Here is a 17137-nt window from a genome sequence, read left to right on the forward strand (position 1 = left end):
CTTTAAGTCCCCATCTTTCTTATACAGGGGAGCCTAGAACTGGATGCAGTACAGCCTCACATATCCAGTAATTTGTCCAAGAACTCCAGGGAATGTCTATTCTGCCAGCATTGCCAAGAAAGGTCTATCCAAGGTTAAAAAAAAAAAAATCTCCTAATTCCTTCTTCTTGGCTGTTCTTGCTGCAACAATAGTTAAGTATATACATTGATGGAAAGGAATAATAGGTTTATATATACAAGAAAGACATTAAGCTATTAGACAGCATCCAAAGGAAGGCAATGAAGATGGTGAAGGGCCGTGTGGGGAAGCTGTATGAGGAGCAGCAGAGGTCACTTGGTTTGTTCAACCTGAAGAAGAGTCAGAGGGGAGACTAATCAGAGTCTACAACTTCTTTAGGAAGTGAGGGGAAGAGGGGCAGACATTGATCTCATCTCTCTGGTGCTCAGTGACAGAACCTGAAGGAATGGTTGGAGCTGAGTCAGGAGGTTTAGGTTTGGTATTACACTAAGGCTTTTCCCCCAGAGGATGGTCAGGCACTGAACAGGCTCGCCAGGTGAATGGTCACAGCTCCAAGGCTGCCAGAACTCAAGCATCATTTGAACCATGCTCTTGGGCACAGAGTGGGATTTTTATGCAGGGCCAGGAGTTGGACTTGATGGTCCTTGTTGGTCCCTCTCAACTCTGCATACTCTGTGATTCTGTGTTTAAATATACTGGATTTTAAATAAAAAACATATTGTAAGTCATGGTTAAGGGAAAGCTACACATTCTCACTTGAAGTGATTCATCTTCATTTAATATGTACATGCTTCAGAGTGTAAAGGCCAGACTCTGACTAGTATATAAATCCCCAGCACAGACACACACAGACAATAGCAACGCAGGCCTTCCTGCTGCTCAACTGGAATGGCTGTTCAGCTGCTTGTGGCAAGAGCATAGAGAAACTGAAATACAGCTATTAATGTACTTCAGAAATAGTATTTTGGGTTAGTTGTCCAGTGAAAGTGATATGACAAGCAAAATTAATACAAACCAACCACACTTCTCTTAAAAATATTTTATTGAAATGCAGCATTGACTGTCAAAAATTACACTCTGATTATCTTATTTGATACTGAGAACAGAATCGGTGCTTAATAATGAATGGAATAAAAATATTTTGAAGGAATTTTTTTTTCTTTTTAATTCTCTTGAGAAACACACTAAAATCTTCTTCCATAAGAACACAGAATACTACAGCAGCACCAGACACACTTTATACATTTCTTTAAGCCTTAAATTTGCCAACATGTTCTCGAGCTATGATCATCCTTTGAATTTGAGCAGTTCCCTCATAAATCTGAAAAGAAGAATTGCAATAATGTTACTGGGTGATTTTTAAAAAGGTTTTAACAGGCACACACTTGTAAACCTCCGTGGCACTAATCCAGTGTGGATTAGGATATGCAGGAAGACAGAAGAAAACAGAGAAAATTCCAGTGTGCTGGAGTAATTACAGTGGGCTAAATTAAATGTAAATCATACAAGATTCTGAGAAAGTCTTGTTTTCTCAGGTGCTCCTATCGAAAGTCAGTAGGGCTCTCATGAAAATAGGTGACAACATTCCTCTTATTTAAGGAAGAAAATACATGATTTAGATTTTTCAAAGTAGGATCTGAAATCATGGGTAGAGGGGAAGAGATGACTTGTCCTTAAGTGTTTTCTTTAACTAGCCTTTCAAGGTCATACCATATGTTGTCTTTGATCCATTTTTTCCATTGCTTCTTGTTAATTAGTACTCTCTCTCACAGAGTTTTGTTTGTGGTTTCCTTTATTCTTGCATTTTCTTCTAGAAACAGCCTGCATCATCCCTCTCTTCTGTTTGTTTGCTGGCAGCAAAGTCAAAAATAGACAAAAAAGCACCTATGAAGTTCTAATGCCAAAGGAGGACGTACACTCCACAGGCATACTGCAGTGTAATACAAGGGCTGAGGCAACATAATCTAGAGGTTTTAATGTTTCAGCTCCCAATTCTGCCAGAACTTGGTTTGGCAAAATGCTGGAAATCATGCAAATTCACTTCTAGGAATAATCTTTCCAGGAACCTTAAAGAGCATTTTAAAAATAAAAATACTATAACCTGTGTTCACATTAGTGTTCTGGTTCAGAACGAGCTGTTGATTCCCAAGGTGAATTCTCTGCTGCTGCTTACCCCATGTTGATCCAGTCCACAGAGCAGACTGTGTTTTTTTAGTACTAGGTGGCTTCTGAAACCAACCGAAATGGAAGCTCTGCTTTCTCTCTATACTAAACATTCACCAATCCCTAGAAAAGCCATAATGGTACAGGCCTACACCTGGACCCTAACAGTTGGATGCCTGTCAGCGACATACATTCCAAGGGACCAAACAGGCTTGCTATGAACTCAGCCTGCTCAAACTGCTCCTACTGCAGCTGTTCCTGCAGTCTACCAAACTGCTCCTATTGCACTAAATTTGCACTTGCTGATGAACACAGCCATGGAAATCAATCAAATATATCACAACTCACAATCTCATTAAGTAATTACAGGAAAGGCTTTGGTTTATAAGCTGATGGAAATAGTTTCAAGACTCTCTGACAATTAAAGAAAGGAAGTTTTCCAAATTTAGGAGTTTCCAAACCTAAGAGTTTCTACCAAAGTAGCCAAGATTTCTAGCTGGACAAAACTAGGGCACAGTAAGGACATGTAAAACTGTTATCAGTAAACACAATAAAAGGGTTGCGTATACCAAAAAAGATCAAACCTATGAAAGATAATTTGAAAAATCAAGTTTTTCTGCATGCAACGCGTAGCCAAAAGTATATACCATCTGGAACTGAGCAGTAACACAGCAAAGCACAGTGAAGTGTAGGATATAATCAAGAGACATGGAAAAAAAAATTGCAAGACAAAACCCTTTCCTGAATTCTTTTGGGGATGAAATGGAACTGACAGTCATCAAAAATTTAATACTAAATCTGATTAATTACAAAAACAAGCCTACTTAGCCATGCATTTAGATCACTGTAATGAAAAAACTATGTAATAATGGAATTTTGTCAAATCAATCTCCATCTATCTGAATTTCAACCCTCACACCATCATTCTATAAAAAAGCATGCAATTTGACAGGAAAAAAAAATCCCAATCATAAATTTCAATTAGTGATTAATTTCCTCACTCACAGAAGTGAAGTTAGTTATAGGCACCTTTAGATTCCAACATAGGAGTTATCTTTCCTTAAACTGAGAAAAATAAATTCTTGGCTAGTGGCAATAATAGTTTGCATTTTGAAGTCTGCTGTAAGACAAATATTAACTGCCTAGAATCTTGGATTGACAGCTGTTATAGCTAATAATCATTAGAGGTCATGGTCTATGTGCATTTCTTGATATCATCTACTTTGGTACGTTTTATCTAGTCACAATTAGTGTTGGATGTCAATGAAGATTACTGGTTTTGATGAATGAAATTAAAATATTCTTGCTGAATGAAGAACTGCAGCACAGTATATGCCAATATACAAATTACAACATGACATGAAATAATTTCTTGACAGTAACACTGCAGTAAAAAACCTGGGGATTACAGTGAACTATGGGCTAAATATGAGTACAAAAGGGTCTTGTTAAAAAAACTGGATAATCACTCTAGGTTGTGTCAGACTTCTTTGATAAAACACATGCAAGGTAATCATTTTGCATGTCATGGTACCAGCTAGGATAGGGGTTAGTTTTTCTAGTAGCTGGTCCAGTGCTGTGTTTTGGGAGAATAGTGTTGGTAACACATTCACGTTTCAGTTCTTGCCCTATAGTGCTTACTGCAAACCCAGGACTTTCAGCTTCCTGTGATCTGCCAGTGAGGAGGTGCACAAAAAGCTGGAAGGGAACATGGCCAGGAGTGCTGACCTGGAATGGCCAAAGGGGCATTTCATGCCATAGAGAGTCACACCCAGTATATAAACTTAGGGGAGTTGACCAGGAAGGTGCAGATTGCTATGGGTGGATGGGGTGGGCATTGGTCACTAGGTGGTAAACAACTTTATTGTGCATCACTTGTTCTTCCTGGGTTCTATTCCTATCTGCCCCTCTCTTTTATTATTATAAGTTACTTTATTTCAATTATTAAACTTATTATTAAATTTATTTCAATTATTCTCAATACACGAGATTCACCTTTTTTTTTTTCAAATTCTCTCCACCATCCCTCAGGAGCAGGGAGGAGAAGGGAGTGAGCAGCTTCCTTGTGTGGCAACTTAGTTGCCAGCTGGGTTTAAACTACAACACCATGATACTCAACACTGTTGATACCTCAGCCTCAGCATTCTATGCAGCTTATAATACCAAAGTTTCAAACAGAAAGTTTAATGGAAAAGTAAAACAAAAACCCGAACCAAACAAAATACACCTCTTCCCTCATAAGTCATTGGGGTAAGAAACTGCTTTAGTGTTCAGACTAAGAAGACAGCTGAACTATAAGCAGACATCAGTCCAGGACACAGACAGATGGTCAAAAGTTTTGCATCTCTGGAGCTTTTCAAGAATGGTATGATATGTAAACCACTTCTACTTACAGAATACCAAAGCAAGCATTGGTATTTTGATCTTTTTCCCTAAGAGTTCAAAGACTTCAAAACTGACAATCCAAGAATTGCAACGAGTTACCACATTAGGGGGAAAAAACCCCCTAAAACCCACACAATATAATTTATTTATCTTATGTGGTTTCAGTTTTCATCAAGTGCAATGAACTTTAGTATGAAGTAATTGCCTGTTTTGAAGTAATTTTCTGATTTGAATCACTGTTTCTTTAAATTGAAGGATTACTGCTTTAATTCTAAAATGATTTTTTTTAATATGTGTACATCATGATTTAAAGTAAGCAGCCATTACTTTATTCTGTATAAAATCTATGCATTATCACTTTCTCTTTTACTTACCTGGTAGATTTTAGCATCTCTCATTAGTTTTTCTACAGGATATTCAGTATTAAATCCATTTCCTCCAAAAATCTGTACTGCATCTGCAGCTACTTGGTTTGCAATGTCACCAGCAAATGCCTTTGCAATGGAAGCATAGTAGGTATTCCTGCGACCGGCATCAACTTCCCATGCAGCTCTCTGGTAAGCCATCCTAGCGAGTTCAACTTTCATTGCCATTTCAGCAAGCAAGAAAGACACTGCTTGGTGCTATGATGAAATAAACTAGGTTAATATTGCCTGCTTAAAATTCTATGACATGCAGGAAAGATAAAATCTCCTTAATGCAGTGATTTTTTTTTCAAAAAACTCAGTAAGTCGTACGAAGAGGTTATACAGAACACGCATCATGCTCTCATATATGTATACTGAATTATACTCTTAAGTTTTCGATTTCCAAATCCATTTAGTTATAGGGATTAAATACTGATGAAACAACATTTGAGGTTGTTCTTTCCTATTTGTTGGTATTTATCTTGTTGTTATTCATATTTTTTTAGAACTGGTAGGCAGCATGATGGGCAATGTATTCTAATACTATATATCTTGTTCCACATACTTCAGATGTTTTCTTCTTTCCTGAAAATCCCTCTCTATTAGTGCTGAAGAACTTAAGTATGCCCAGTTGGTATTTAAGTTCTGAGCTTTAGGGCAGAGTTTTCTTTCTGCTTTTCCTACTATCATTGATAAATTACCAAAAACTCTTGAAGTTACCACGTAGCTAAGTTTACTTACAGTGCAACCTATATGCTTGAAAACCACCAAATGGCTGAGGCATAATATAAAAACTAAGGAAATATAAATATCAAGGAATAACCTTGAAAAATCAGTAGCAGTACATCTGGTGTGAAAACATAAGCTTTCATACATTGTCTGCCCCCACACTTACTTCAACAATTGGTTTCCCAAAGGTTTTTCTCTCCAAAGCGTATCTAGTAGCTTCATCAAGGGCTCTTTTTGCTAATCCAACAGCACCAGCTGCTACCTAAATTTAATACAGGCCAGAATAAAATATCAGAAATTCCTGCTATATTTTATAGCCTATTTTTTTTCCTGATACTTACGGGTGGTCTGGTCTTATCAAAAGCTCCCATTGCAATTTTAAAGCCAGCTCCCTCAGCTATCAATACATTTTCTTTTGGGACTCTCACATCTTCAAAGACAATGCCTCTTGTATCTGAGCAGCGTTGACCCATATTCATTTCCTGAAGTGGGAAATTTACAGATGTGCTACTAATTTGTATTATTCAAAGGTACATTATGTTTTCATTTTTTTGTTGACTCAAAGCATAGTTTTTCTTTCCCAAAACATCTAATCTAAAAATTACCACATGCAAGACAAATACTAGTTTTGTATTTGCAGACCAGCATGCCCTTAACTTGTCTAAGCTGGGCAGCTTACTTTCTCCTTACGTGAAATTAGTTCTGTAATCAGTCTTCTTGTGTTCTTCTAGTTCAGCTATCTTTGAGATGCAAGTGGAAAAAGAAAATAATCTAATATGCAGAAAGTACAGGTATACTACAAGTGAATAAATAAATGAGCTTTTCAAGTTTTCAGATTTCTTGCGTAATGTTCCACATTGAGTTTTACCTACTATTAAAAACAGTAATTTTTGTAAAGAGAGAAGTAGCATCAGTATCTCTAAGGCCTCTTCTTTGACCAGCACTAGCTAAAATTAAAACTCACTATGTATGTATTTGTGGTCAAAAATGTCCAGCTTCTTATTTTTTCAAGGCATACTACTTCTCATTCATTGGCACCTGCCAATATAGTCATTTTCAAAGACTCTTTGCAGACGTTTAAAGTAGTCATCTTACTTTAGACCATTCTGAATAATTCCTTTTCTGAATTAATAGCTTTAAAATTGTGTTTCATGCATAGCTCCTCTATGTTGTCAAAATGAAAAGATAAGCATACAAGCATACATAAGTACATAAGCATATGAAATTGTTCAGTTGTCTAACAGTCTTTTTTTAGTGGTACATTTGTTTTATTGTTGATTTAGAACTGAACAACAATTCCTGTCTTGTCGAACAAGAAATACAGTCTTCACCTTTCTTCCAATTTGTATCCCTGGGCTATCTGCTTCCACAATGAATCCAGTAAAGGCTTTGCTTGCAGGAGCTTTTGGATCTGGATTTGTACGTGCTAGCAAAAAATACCTAGTGTAAAACAAAGTAGATGGATGTAGTTTATCTTCACAATTAGCAAGATATACTTATCTAGCACTTCAAACATTTTTATGTGCATTTCTACCATACAAGAAATTCTGTCTGTGAGTTAACAGCCTTTCTTTCTTGCCCATCCTGAAAATAAAATGAGAGGGAGCAAGAGAGTAGAAGTTTCAAAGATTCAATATTTCAGAAAGTTACTCAGATCAACATGCAACTATTCCCTACCTTTTCCATGTATTGTAAGTCTTTGTGATATTAACAGCTTCCCAAATAGTACAAAAGAAACCTATTCATAGCATGTACATAAAAATTATTACTTAGGACATAATTTCTTGGACGTAAAAGTTATAACCTGATTTCAAAGATCTTGATTTTATTTTTCTAAGTGTAAGTTGTAAATAAGTATTTCTCTTAAAAATTAAACAGCTGTAAATCAATTCTATGATATTCAGTAAGGTCAAAAGACATCTGATAGATTGTCATTGGTGGGTCTGCCTTCAACAAGAAAATAACTAGAAAATTCCATTTTTGGTTAAGTGTATAAAGTTCTTCCACCTGAATTCAGGGAAGTTTCTGTGTTGTGAATCAGCGTGACACAAGACATGATTTAAGAGGTTTACATTGTAAAAGCACACTCCAGACATCACAAGCCATATCTGCAATCTTTGACTGACAGATGGAAAATGTCTTCTTTTCAGAAAATAAAAAGTAGCACTGCAGTCTAACAGCATTTCTAGCTTCACTAGAAGTCAGAGGTGTTTCTAGTCGAATCATATTTAATTTTGATAGCCGAAAGATTCAAGAGGCTATTATTGAGTGTGGAGTCATAATGTCATCACTCATTTTTCTTTTAGGCTTTGCATAGCACTCAAGACTGCATTTGTATACACTGTCCTGGTAGCTATCCTCATAAACTGGGCAGAGATTAAAATGTAGTCTGCTGAAACACAGAGAACATTCACATTTGTTTCTGAAAGATAGGTTTTTAAAGGATTGGTCTTTAAAGAATTTAACTGAGGCTGGAGAGGTGGAGTAAAGCCACAGCATAGAACTATGACGCCAGTTAACATACCAGTTTGCTTTCCCCCCATTTGTGATCCACATCTTCTGACCGTTAATAACATACTCATCTCCTTTCTTCTCAGCCTTTGTTTTTATACCAGCCACATCAGAGCCTGCTCCAGGCTCTGTTACACAGTAAGCCTAAAAAAAATTAAGATGCAAAATCTGGTGGAATAAAAGTTCTATCTTTAGTCAACTACAAATTCATGCAGATTATGTGCATCAAACTAGTTGTTGAAGGTTTAAGTGAACTGCATGGTAATATCCAAACACCAAATAAACAAAACTCCCCAATAAAACCCCAAAGCAACCCTACATGTGGCCCCCTCCCCGCTGCAAACAGCTGGCTGAGTAAGGGTTAATTTTCTTTATAAATCCATATTAATACATAAAATTGGCTTTTAATCAAGCAGAAACATTCTGTAATCCTTACGTTACTACTTTGAGGATTCAAAAATTCTGATGTGAAAGCTGAGGATCTTTAAAGTCTGAAAATAGGAGCACTGATCCTTCAATTTAGGAGGCTTCATTGTAAATTTACATACATTGCATACAAATCTTTACTTCTTTCTACATAACTAGTACTGTTTACGTAGTATTTGAGATCACAAATAGAGTGTCATTCCCATCCAAGGTCTCTTTACATAAACCTTGTATTTTTCTTAAACATCTACAACCCTTCTCGAAAGGGAAAAAAAACCCTATTATTTTTGGTAAGTGACTTAGGATGGGTCACTTAATAATTTAATAATCTTCTGTTTACTTACTGGATGTATCTCATTAGGTATTTGCTACCTTTCAGTAAATGTCATTGTTTACATATAAATCAAACAGGGCTAAATTGTGAGTACATATAAGTGTTCAGCAGAAAAAAAAAAATTGCAAAAAAAAGGAGTAAAAAATAAAAAAAGGAGTAATACAATTAATGTGGTTTAGAAACATTCTGCAGTACAGCAGTTATACTTACACACATCATTGGTTCTTCTGTCATTCTTCCTAAGTATTTTTTCTGCTGATGCTCATTTCCTGCAATGATAACTGGCATTTGCTGAAAAAAAAAATATTTAGACTGTTGATGCGGCTCTTTCAAGGGCAGAGATTTTAGTTTAAGGGATGTAAAAAAAGACAGAACTTACCCCTAGGGAGTTTGCTTCAATGGCGGTTTGAACCCCTGTACATCCGTAAGCTAACTCTTCTGTAATAAGGCACGTTTCAAAACTGCCAAGGCCAAGGCCACCTATGGTTGAAGTATTTATGTTACTCAAGGGCATTTAAATTATAATGTATTAATATTAATGATCTACACAACATACTTATGAAAGTGTATTATTCCACGTACACTTGATTGTGTACTGTGTTTGGTTAGGCATTCTCATGCAAGCTTTTAAAATAAATCTTCATCAGAAGAGTAACACGTGATTTGAAAATTATGTGTCATGTGTCCAGAGTTATTGTTTGATTAATATGGGGCAACTTGCACAAAGTGGCAAGAACGTACCACTCACATTTTTTTACTACTGTACATTCAAGAATTAAAGAGTTCCTAGGAAGCAGAGAAAGGGCCCCTAAGCCAAAAGCATTTGGGAACAAAAAAAGTGTCCATATTAGTAGACAACCAACGCAGTAATTTGTTTCTGACAGAAGCCAACACTATGGGAAACTGGCCAACACTACATACAAGTACAATAACAACTACCTCAAAAATATTTTCCTGAACTTTCAGGTGACTTCCTTGGTCAAAGAAATAATTCTCTTTGGTATCTTTGTTACGCCAACCCCTGACAGACATCTGTTATATGAATTTATCCAGTGTCTTTTTGAATCTATGTCAAATTTTAGCACCTATATCCTACAGGGGCAGTAAGTTGCAAATTAACTCCACACTGCATGCAGAACCATCTCCTTTCGCTTGTTTTCAATCTAGCATCTGCTGACATAATTTGGTACCTTCTAGTTATATTGAAAGGGACCGTGAACCATCAATCCCTTTTCACACTCTCCCATGACACTGACATTTTAGTAATTTTCCCTATAGAGTTTACATCTCACAAAGAAGATAAAACTTCTATATTCTCTGTCATCCTTTTAGAAACCTTCTCCATTTCCCTAATACTCTCTTGAGATGGAAGGAACTGACTATATAATGAGTTAAAGAGGCAAGTGCAATTTTGATTCAGGAGGCAGCATAATTATGCCTTCTTTTTAATTCACTCCCTTAAGAGTCCCTCTTGACCTTAGATTTCACAGTTTTGACCACTTCTGAGCATTATGCTCATGTTCACAGGATCCAAAGATGTCTTTTCTGAGAGGCAGTATCTAGTGCACAGCATACCTTTCCTCTGTGAAGTTCAGATTGATTCTTGCCCTTCACATGTGCATCGCTTTTTCTTTCTGGAATCAAATTGCCATTTTAACTCTCACTCTCTTCTGTGACCTTTTCCTGCAACTCTCTGAACCAGATCATCTTTTCTACGCCAAATAACTTAGTATTATCAGCAAACTCTATCACCTTTGCATTTATGCCCTTCTCCATTTATTGATAGACACCCCAAACAGCACAAGATCTAGCAAGGCTGTGCTGCTAGTATGAAACCTGATGATTTTTAAAACTTATTTTGGAAGTTCAGGCATTCTCTATCCCCTGCTCACACACTTATTAGCTACTTCAGAGAACTTCAATGATTTTATGAGGCATGAGTTCCTTTCACTAAAACCCTTCTCTAGCATATCATGTTTGTATCACTCATACATCTTATGAGTCAGGACTCTGCTGTACTGCACTTAATCTAAACTGGAAAACTGTCCTTCTAGGATAAACTCTTAAATTACTCCAGCCTGTGTCAGAGACTAGAACAAAACATGACCTTCTAATTTCTCTACCTAATCAACTGACACTGCACCAGGGGAACATTAAGCAGCTGTAATCATGGTAGAAAAACCTGGTCATAAATTACTAAACCATAATCTACTTAATTTGTCTCCTGATTACACCCACACCTAGTACCACACTTGTATGTGTCAACCTGCCTACTGATTAAATTTAGATTATTCAAGTATGCGACTATTAATGCCACAGTACAGAATCCATAATTACACATAGGAATCTCATCTAATGTCTTTTTGTTGCTTCATTTTACAGATTAAAAAGAATGTTTACTTACCACAGCTTTCTGGTATGTGACAATTCATAAGACCAAGCTCCCAAGCTCGCTTTATAAGTGGAACAGGATACTGAAACAGACATGGTAAAATCCCCTTGTGATTCATCACAATCAAAACTTTAAATTTTATGCAGGTTAAGATGAAAGTCTGTTTTTCCCCAATTTTTCCCTTACACTATGGTAGAATTTACCTCTCCAGTTTTGTCATATTGTGCAGCAACAGGAATAATTTCCTCCACAGCAAATTTACGAGCAGTAGCTTGGAACTCTTTCTGTTCATCAGTAAGTTCTATTTTAAAAAAAGAAGAGAAAAAGATCATAAATCCTCTGCTGTCCTTTATTTTGCCAATTGTCAAGACTACGATAAAAAAGAAAACAAGAGCATCCTTCTAGGATAACCCAAGCCACCACTATTTGGGGCTCTCCAGGAAGCAAAAAATGTTTAGGTTCCTCTTCCTCCTGGGAGAAAACTTCCATTGTTCTCTGATCAACCCCTACATGAACTTACTTATGTCTGGTGAAATTATCCACAAAATATTGAAAACAAAGCAGAGAGGACTGTGTAACATAAAATGTATCATAAAAGAAATAAGAAGAATGCTGCGCTAATTAAAAGCATAAAAATACAGAGGTTGCCCAAAGATCCTGACTCTTCAATTTCAAACATCTAGCTCTGATCCTCTAACTCTGCTTGTATATATATATTATATATAATATGCCAAGATGAAGATAAATTTCTTTTTTTACATTTCTTGATAACCAAGTTCAATTATGACTACATTTAGGTAGTGTAACATTGAAAACAGCAATATGAGGTAAATATTCAAAGCTAAAACACTCTGGCAATAAAAAAAAAAAAACCCTTATCATAGACATGACTTAAAAAAAAAGAAAGTCTTAAGAACACCACAAACATATCTGCCTTGCCTAAGGTAAGGGTAAAGTTACTTTGTTTTTCAAACTATTTTTTTACTAGAAATATATTTAGGACAAACACCTTCATTTTAAAATCATGGTGAACTAGTATATGATTTCTTTTTAACTCTGCAATTTGCCCATTATTGTTACATTTCTTTCAAGAACTGTACTACTTACCAAAGCTAAAGCCAGCTCCAGGTTTGCCTACATGTAAGTTTTGAGCAGGTTTACTACAATAGGACCTCCATCCATGCCCTGTGATGGTTTGAAGCATTTGCTAGAGAGGAAAAGAACATGAGGTGTAAGATCTTTACAGCTCAACCCTCCTAAAGCTACTAACATATCTGCAGAACAGCTTTAGACTCCCTCTCTAGAAACCGTGTCACATCAAGTAAAATACAATTACTCCTGTGATAAAAGAAATAATGGCTACATTGTTTTCCTCCTGTGGCAAGCAGAACTTACATGAACTGACACCTGTACCAGGAATCTCAGGCTTTAACAAGACCAAGGACGAGTGAAGTGCTGCATGTGCAATTGAGTATTTAAAAATTATTAAGCATAATTAAAATTTATGTTCACAGAGACACAACAACATATATTTCTTTCATTTATACACACACTCAAACTTCATTTTCTGGCCCTGTAGTGAATATCCTATTACTCAATGCTTACCGACATGCAGATTTAGCAAGATTTTAAAAACAACCTACCTATTAGCCAATATATCAGAATATTTTTATTATGTCCTACACTTATCTCTGCTTTCTTTTAATAAGCTGCTGACACTTGGTGATTATTATTGTCCTCCAACAGGAGAGACAACAGACTATATGAAGTTTATTTTTCCTCCTAATACTTACCACAAATTCATTCTTTTTCATTGTAAATACTTTCCCTGCTTTTTCAAGTTTAGAGCCCCAAATATTGTTGCTGCAGGTATTTTCATAATGTCTTAATACTGTGCAAAAACATGTCTGAATTTGTTTTAAGGGGTTGGTTTACTCTCTTCAAGAGCTATGAATCTCTGAAATGTTTGAAAATTAGTGAAAAATATGAAGTTGGATAATTTTTTAGGATGACCCAAATCAATATGGCAAAAACAAATTTGCCTGAGCACTAAGGAAAGGCTTCTTCTTGATTTTCTTCTGTGAAAATGTAGACTTCTTTTTTTTTTTTATTGTGATCAGAGCAGTCACTTACTTCCTAGCATGAAAAAAACCCAAACGAATTATTGATAGCAATGCAAAAAATATCACAGAAATTTTACTGGGAACTCGAGAAGACAAGGACATTACAGAAAGTTACACAGCTGGGGAGGCAACAAGTACCTTCAAAAAAGTTATAGTAGATAAACTGTGCTCTTAGTAATAATGCTATATGATAGATGGTTATAACATAGCACAAGAAGCATGAAGAATACTGCCAATAATAGGTATCAACACTAAAATACCCTGAACTCTAATTCCGGTGTTTTGAAGCCATCTCCACCGTTAAATGGAGACATTTAACAGACACACTTGGCACGACGCGGCCTCTGCCACATGAGGAACCCCAGGGCTGTGCAGTATCTCCACTGAGGAACATCAAATGGCAATACCCATTCCAACCGTGAGGATTACGGCCATAAACTCGGGTGGTACTGCGAGGCAGGAAAGCAGCACAGCGGGTGGATTCCAGCCCCGCCGGCTCCCCACACCGGGGCAGCCCCTACGCCCGCAGCTGTCCCGACGGTCACGGCGGGCGGAACGCGGGCTGGCCCTGCCTCTTCCGCCCTTCGCCCTCTGCGATCCCGCGGCCCTTCCCCGCCGCCCGGGCTCCCCCGGCCGCTAGCACCGGCAGCGCCTCGGTTCGGTTCGCTCCGGTCTGGTCTGGTCCGGTCCGTCCCGTCCCTTGCCTCTCCCTGGGTCTTGTGTCCCCCGAGCGTTCACCCGCCCCGGCCGCTCACCCGCGTTGCCCTCAGCGCAGCCATCTCGGCGGGAGAGCCCGGCAGCCGCAGGAGCTTCGGCGGGGCGGTGCCACGCGGGCCGCCCCTTGGGCCGAGGCGCTGGGGGAGCCCTGGACTCGACCGCCCCGCCCCGCCTTGCTCTGCTCCTACGAGGAGAGCCTCCGGAGAGTTCCTATTCCTCCGCTGTCTCGTGGGAGGAGCGCCGCGCCCCGTGACCGGCCCTCCCCGGCCCGTTGGCCCGAACACGGGCGGTGTCCGCGCCCCCAGTTGGGCCGCTTAGCTGCCTGTTTGCTGAGTGTCCTAGGCTGGCTCCAATCATTTACATCATTCACCTAGCAGAAAAGCCCCTGTAAGCAGTTTTACTGTAATTTGTGCCTCAGGGAATCATAAACTCATGTTTCAGAGGTGTGCCAGGAACCAGCGAGTGACTGGGCCTGGCGCACGGGAGTTCTAACTGTCAGCTGTGTTGATAGTTACATAAAATGTGCTTCTAAATGCTCTTAATTTCAGTTATATTTTAAAGGAAAAGCAATGCTTTTGGAAATTATCTGGTGAATAAAATATATGCTTTTGAATAATATTGTTTCACTGATTCACAGCACTGTTATTTAGGAGTTTATTAAAACAAGGATTCCAAGAAAAATGGCAGCCATTGATTTCTCTGTGAATTCCTTATTTGGTGTGAAATTTCAACAAAATTAACAAAATTAAGTATTGTTCTGGAAGCTGGATTTTTAGTAACATATTATTTTGCATAATAATACAAAATAGTATGCAACTAATATTTTTGTGTCATTATTGCCTTTTTATATTTGGCTCTTAGTTGCTTGTTTTGTTTCTGACAGTTGACAGCATTGACTTTGTGGTTAATACCAAAGAAACAGTTTGATAGAAAACTAGCCATATAAAAGTTATTTACAGACATATTTATCAACTGTCTGAAAGGAGATGATTGTAATATTTTATAGACCTCATACTGTTGTGATTGCAGGTGATTGCCTAAGGGAGGCATGTGGGCAGCTTTGATTCAGTGTTTAGGCTGCTGCTTTTTCACTGTAATATCAGGAGATTTTTTTTTTCCCCTGTACTTTAAGGGCAATGGAGTAAAAGACATAAGCATAATTTAAAACTCTGTGTTGTTTAAGTATTTTTGAAGATTCTGCATGTTCCTGTTTGAAGTACACCGTGCCTTTGGAATGTAAAGCTGCAGTGGGGCTTTAAAAAGCCATCACTCAAGGTCTGCATTTTGTGTTCCATTTTATATAGGGTTCTCTTCCATAGATCATGGTTCTGAATATAGTGAGGGAATTTCATTACTGAGCAGTCCATTTTCTGTCTATATATTATTTAACTATTTGTGTGGTTTGTGTGTATACAATATCTTTGTATTCCTCAGTTTATTTCTCATTGCAACACTATATTGTGGTGGTATATAAGGAAATACGCTAATCTCATTTGAAAGCTTTAAAGTTTTAATTTTTGATTTGTGGCATGGATTATACTGTGCATATTCTAAGACGGCACACAACAAAATCTAAAGATGCATAGAGGTGTTCAGAGTATGTATAAAAAGTTGATGTTGTATGTAATACATCCTATCATATGTAGCAAGCAACTTCACCTGACTGATCATGATTAAACACCTGTAAGAATGCTATATACTAAACATAGTTGCTAGCTGCAGAAAGTGGTTCAAATCCTACAGTGATCAGAAATTAAACATTATTTCTAGATGCTTTTGAGATTTAGAGATTTTTGAGATGCTTTGGGATCCATAGCCCTTCAGTGGTGAATAAGATCTTTTTTGAGGTGAAGAGATTGCTTTGAATGGGGTTGAGGACATCCCTAAGGCAAGGAGATTGAATACGTCAGTACACTGAGGGAATGTTGACATCAGGAAGTAATGCAAAACAATGCCATTTGGTTTATGCAGTGAAATGTTGTGTTCAAGACCTCAAGCACATTTTGCAGTGTTTTTAAATCCAAATTGACTGAGTGTTCCCTAGTAGGGGGTTGGAACACTTTGGGTGCACTCCTAGACCATGTCTTTGAGTAAATTTCATCCAAAAATCAGTCCATGTGCTCTGAGATCTCTGTGAATCAAGTAAGACACCGTAAGTAGGGACAATTTGGAAACTCCATTCAAAACTACACTCCTCACCTGAACTGAACTGCTCATGTAGACAGAGACTGAGAAGGTTGTTGTCTGAAACTGTCAAATTGAAGAAATTGAGTCGGGAATACACCATAACATTTGATGTTGTCCTGGTTTGCCTTACACTAGAAGCATCTTTGCATGTGAAATTTGCTACTTGCTTCTGAAGACAGATGTCTACTTCCTGGAAGCAAGCTTCTGTAGTAAAAAGCTGCTAACCATCTGTGATCTTCTGCAGGGTTGTAGACCTTAAATAACAGAAATTGTTCCAGAAAAAGGAAGGAAAGAGTGCACAGAGCCAAGACAAAGGTATTCCAAGACATTTCCACTAAATGACAGGAACAAGTAGGTTAAGGTTCTAAAATCAGTTGCTCACTATGCAGCTTTCACTGATAAAGCAATACCCTTGCTTACCATCCTTCTCTCCTTCGAGTTGTTTTTTTGCTACCTCTTTTCACATCTCCTTGGGTAAACGAATGAGAATTCTTTTGGCAATATGTTGTCAACATAGTTTTCCCAAGGTCAATCTGGAGGAGAAAATTCAAAACCCAGATGGTCCATTTCTACTAAGTGCTTGGGATTAGAGGGGTATGAAGGATGGCAAGGTTATTGTCAAAGCCTGAACTAGTAGAACTTCGAGGTTCAAATTTATTTACATAAGGAATGAGAATAGATAAAAATTTCCACGAGGTGTGGTTAGATTTTTTTGCCTCTCTTTCTGAAGCAGGAAATACAGCA

At 37.7% G+C, this 17137-nt stretch overlaps 1 protein-coding gene across 3 annotated transcripts; it reads right to left on the reverse strand.

Annotated features, from left to right (window-relative positions):
- Nucleotides 1–1043: 1043 nt before the first annotated feature.
- ACADM (acyl-CoA dehydrogenase medium chain) lies at nucleotides 1044–14518 on the reverse strand. Of its 3 annotated transcripts, XR_009487445.1 has the most exons (13): nucleotides 14245–14428; nucleotides 12474–12573; nucleotides 11570–11667; nucleotides 11379–11448; nucleotides 9354–9454; nucleotides 9185–9265; nucleotides 8228–8358; nucleotides 7035–7143; nucleotides 6045–6185; nucleotides 5870–5965; nucleotides 4942–5190; nucleotides 1730–1869; nucleotides 1044–1340 (listed from the first exon to the last, which is right to left on the reverse strand). XR_009487445.1 is itself a non-coding variant. In XM_059853519.1 (12 exons), exons 1-12 carry the CDS (start codon nucleotides 14266–14268, stop codon nucleotides 1269–1271), a joined length of 1272 nt encoding a protein of 423 aa, XP_059709502.1. In that variant the 5' UTR covers nucleotides 14269–14518; the 3' UTR covers nucleotides 1044–1268. The 3 variants fall into 3 exon arrangements, 2 of the variants coding, with proteins under 2 accessions (XP_059709502.1, XP_059709501.1); XM_059853519.1 differs by lacking the exon at nucleotides 1730–1869 and having other exon boundaries at nucleotides 14245–14518; XM_059853518.1 differs by lacking the exons at nucleotides 1730–1869; nucleotides 6045–6185 and having other exon boundaries at nucleotides 14245–14427.
- Nucleotides 14519–17137: the final 2619 nt, after the last annotated feature.

The sequence above is a fragment of the Haemorhous mexicanus genome, chromosome 9, assembly GCF_027477595.1.
Source record: "Haemorhous mexicanus isolate bHaeMex1 chromosome 9, bHaeMex1.pri, whole genome shotgun sequence".
Classification (NCBI taxonomy): Eukaryota; Metazoa; Chordata; class Aves; order Passeriformes; family Fringillidae; genus Haemorhous; species Haemorhous mexicanus.